This window comes from Chiloscyllium plagiosum, chromosome 1 (assembly GCF_004010195.1).
Source record: "Chiloscyllium plagiosum isolate BGI_BamShark_2017 chromosome 1, ASM401019v2, whole genome shotgun sequence".
NCBI lineage: Eukaryota > Metazoa > Chordata > Chondrichthyes > Orectolobiformes > Hemiscylliidae > Chiloscyllium > Chiloscyllium plagiosum.
Genome location: NC_057710.1, coordinates 13,653,576 through 13,658,046, shown reverse-complemented (window position 1 = coordinate 13,658,046; position 4,471 = coordinate 13,653,576). Strand labels below are relative to the sequence as shown.

The following is a 4,471-nucleotide window of genomic DNA, read 5'->3' as shown; positions in this document are numbered from 1 at the left end:
GGGGAGGTGTGGGCGCAAGTTTTGCACTTCTTGCGGTTGCAGGGGAAGGTGCCGGGAGTGGAGGTTGGGTTAGTGGGGGGTGTGGACCTAATGAGGGAGTCACGGAGGGAGTGGTCTCTCCGGAACGCTGATGGGTTGGGGAGGGTAATATATCCCTAGTGGTGGGGTCTGTTTGGAGGTGGCGGAAATGACGGAGGATGATGCGATGTATCCAGAAGTTGGTGGGATGGAAAGTGAGGACCAATGGGGTTCTGTCCTGGTGGCAATTGGAGGGGCAGGGTTCAAGGGCGGAGGTGCGGGAAGTGGAGGAGATGCAGTGGAGAGCATCATCGACCATGTCAGAGGGGAAATTGCAGTCTTTGAAGAAGGAGGCCATTTGGGTTGTTCGATAGTGGAATTGGTCCTCCTGGGAGCAGATGCGGCAGAGGCGAAGGAATTGGGAATATGGGATGGTGATTTTACAGGGGGCAGGGTGGGAGGAGGTGTAATCTAGGTAGCTGTGGGAGTCGGTCGGTTTGTAGTAAATGGCTGTGTTGAGACAGTCGCCCGATATAGAAATGGAGAGGTCTAGGAAGAGGATGGAGGAGTCTGAGATGGTCCAGGTAAATTTGGGGACGGGGTGGAAGGTGTTAGTAAAGTGGATGAACTGTTCAAACTCCTCGTGGGAGCACGAGGTAGAGCCAATACAATCATCGATGTAGCGGAGGAAAAGGTGGGGGGGATGATGCCAGTGTAGCTGCAGAAGATGGACTGTTCCACTTTCTCCTATTTGCACAAAGTGTCAACATTTTGTGCTTGTGTGCGTGTGTGTAAAATATGTACCTTGTCTTAGCATGTGGCTGCACTTGCATGTGTTTGTTGAGCATGTCTGTATGAATGTGTTTAATTTTTTCTGTTGTGTGTTGAAAACATACCTCTGCCTGTATGTGTGTTAAGCATGTATTTCTGCCTACATGTGTCTGCCTAATGTGTCTGCATTTTAAGAAGCATGTGCCAGTACTTGTGTACTAAGCATGTATCTCTGCCTGTGCGGATTGTGTTCAGTAGGTGTCTGTGCTGTATATCTGCTTGTACGTATATGTGTGTTAAGCTAATGCCTGAGTATATGTTTGGGGTAAGCATGTATCTCTACCTGCACCAGTTAAGCTGAAGTCTGTGCTGAAAATGTGTGTTATGGATATATCTCAGCTTGTGCATGTGCATTAAGCAAAGGTTTGTGCTTTACACAAAAAAAGAACTGCAGATGCTGGAAATCAGGTTTGTGCTTTACACAAAAAAAGAACTGCAGATGCTGGAAATCAGAACTAAAGACAGAACGTGCTTTGGAATAAAAAAACCCAGCAGGTCTGGCAGCACCTGTGGAAAGAAAGCAGAATTAAAACATTTCGGGTTCAGTGACGTCTCTTCAGAACTATGCTTTATATGTCAGTTAGGCATGTGAACGGACCTGAATGGCTTCTAAATGGACCTCACAAATTTTTAATTTAATGTTGATCTCACTCCTCTCTGCAATGTTAACATTGTGTTCTTCGCTCTGTTCTATTTTCCCGATGCACTTTGTACGGTATGACCTGTCTGTAGTGCACACAAAACAAAACTTTTCACTGTACCTTTAGTATGTATGACAATAATAAATCAAATCAAATGTGCACTTATACGTGTCAGGATTTGTACTTGAGTGTGAGCGTGTGTGAGTGAGAGAGAGAGAGAGAGAGACAAAGTGACACAGAGAGAGAAAGAGAGAGAGATAGAGACAGAGTCTGAGAGAGAGAGAGAGAGACAGCTGCATTTTGTTTTGGGCTTCCAGCATCTGCGTTTATTTTCTTTTAACAGGGCGCAAAAACCCTCGACCCCGGAAATGCTACCTTACAACTTCTTCCATCAGGTAGAACACACACACACACACACACATAACAGCTTTTTCCCTGCTGTTATTAGACTGATGAATGGACCTCTCTAACTTCAAATAATGTTGACATAGTTTATGTTGATCTTGCTTTGTGCATCTCCTGTGCAGTGTAATCTGTATACCTCATTCTGTACAAGCACCCTATGATCTGTATGTTCTTGTATGTTATGATCTGCCTTGCATAACAAAGCTTTTCCCTCTACCTACAGTGGTTAGCACTGCTGCCTCATAGTGCCAGGGACTCAGGTTCGATTCCAGCCTCGGACAACTGTCTGCGTGGAGTTTGCACATTCTCCCTGTGTCTCCTCCGGGTGCTCCGGTTTCATCCCACAATCCAAAGATGTGCAGGCTAGGTGAATTGGACATGCTAAATTGCCCTATTGTGTTTGGAGATGTGTAGGTTAGGTGCATTAGTCAGGGGTAAACATAGAAACTAAAACGCCATCCCATATTCCCAATTCCTTTGTCTCCGCCGCATCTGCTCCTAGAAGGACCAGTTCCAATACCGTACAACCCAGATGGCCTCCTTCTTCAAAGACCGCAATTCCCCCTCAGACATGGTCGACGATGCCCTCCACCGCATCTCCTCCACTTCCCGCTCCTCCACTCTTGAGCCCCGCCCCTCCAACCGCCACCAGGACAGAACCCCACTGGTCCTCGCCTACCACTCCACCAACCTCCATATACAGCGTATCATTTCCGCCACCTCCAAATGGACCCCACCACCAGGGATATATTTCCCTCCCCTCCCCTATCAGCGTTCCGAAAAGACCACTCCCTCCGTGACTCCCTCGTCAGGTCCACACCCCCCACCAACCCAACCTCCACTACCTATAGTTCCCACACTATAGGGATTCTATGATTATTTGAAGTTAGAGAATCCATTCATTGGGATAATAACAGTTGTGAAGAACCTGTTCTTGAACCTGTTGGTGCATGTGTTCAAGCTTCAGTGTCTTCTGCCTGATGGAAGAGATTGTAGGAGATCATTACCAGGGTGACGAGGGGGGGGTCTCTGATGATGTTGGCATCCTTTCCACAGCAACGAGAAGTGTAAATGGAGTCCGAGGATGGGAGGATGGCTTCTGTGATGGTGAAAGTGAGTACCGCAGATGCTGGAGATCAGAATCAAGATTAGAGTGGTGCTGCAAAAGCACAGCAGGTCAGGCAGCATCCAAGGAACAGAGGGGAAAGAAAAAAAAAAATCGACGTTTCGGGCAACAGCCCTTCATCAGGAATTCATCACTAAGCATGTATACTACTCCTTCTTGATGAAGGGCCATTGCCTGAAACGTCGATTTCACCCCCCACCACTCCTCCTCGGATGCTGCCTGAGCTGCTGTGCTTTTCCAGCACCACTCTAATCTTGACTCTGGCTCGATGAGGGGCTGTTGCCTGAAACGTCCGTTTATTTTCCCTGCTCCTCAGATGCTGCTTGACCTGCTGCGCTTTTCCAGCACCACTCTGATTCTTGACTCTGGCTTCCGTGAGGGTCTTGGGCCGTGCACACATATCACTCCGCGAGGCTCACCCTTCCCTCTAATTTGAGGAGAAAGTGAGATCTGCAGATGATGGAGATCAGAGCTGAAAATGTGTTGGTGGAAAAGCGCAGCAGGTCAGGCAGCATCCAGGGAACAGGAGAATCGACGTTTCGGGCTGAAGAAGGGCTTATGCCCGAAACGTCGATTCTCCTGTTCCCTGGATGCTGCCTGACCTGCTGCGCTTTTCCAGCAACACATTTTCAGCTCTTCCCTCTAATTTACTGTGTGGCCTCACAGACCTTAAAATGGCTACATTCTCACTCCAGTTCGAAGTCTGCTTTGGAAGTGCAAGTTGGTGAAGAATTGGTGTGAGCAGGTGAGTGTGAGGTAGGTGATGCTGATAAGTTGGGGATCTCTCTCTCTCTCTCTCTCACCTCCATCACTGAAGTCCCTGGAGATGTTGCGCTTGGCCCTGGACAGATGGATGGTGTCCACCCAAGCGTACAGGTCCTGCAGGCTCTCCTCGTCCATCCCGGCCGCCATCGCCGGCTACAAACTGCTCACAAGACCCTCACCCTGCGGCCGCCGCCCCCTTTTCAACGAAACAGCCAACTGGAACGACTTCACGGAGACCACGGGAGGGGAGGCAGCTCGCCGTCGTTCACCAGCGGAGGGGCGCCATGTTGTCGCTCGTTGCCATGGCGACCGGGCCGCCGCCGGCCAGTGGAATGCTGGTCGTTGTAGTTTACGTCGACAGAGCCCTCCCCCCGCCCGGCTGGAGCGGCGCGTCTCAGGGAACTACAACCCCCCGAGAGGCATTGCGCCCGGCACTGGAGCTGCTTGGAGGCCATTCCGCCCGTCTCACCTGGGTTGGCTGCTGGAAGCTCCTCCAACATTTTGCTGAGATAAGCCACAAAGGAATCGCCGGATTGGACGCAGTAATTTCAAAATCGCGATACAACGGACTGGTCAGAGTAAGTTAAAAATCACCCAACGCCAGGTTATAGTCCAACAGGTTTATTTGAAAGTCAAGCAAATACTTCCAAATAAAACCTGTTGGAGTATAACCTGATGGCTGTGT

General features: G+C 49.5%; 1 protein-coding gene across 2 annotated transcripts in view; it reads right to left on the bottom strand.

Moving 5' to 3' along the window:
* LOC122553576 (sperm flagellar protein 1-like) overlaps positions 1-4,074 on the bottom strand; it is a 78,628-nt gene extending 74,554 nt beyond the window's left edge. For both annotated transcript variants that reach the window (XM_043697635.1, XM_043697731.1), the window contains exon 1: positions 3,825-4,074. In XM_043697635.1, coding sequence (XP_043553570.1) covers positions 3,825-3,933 — 109 coding nt within the window. In that variant the 5' untranslated portion in view covers positions 3,934-4,074. The remainder of the gene's footprint in view (positions 1-3,824) is intronic.
* Positions 4,075-4,471: the final 397 nt, after the last annotated feature.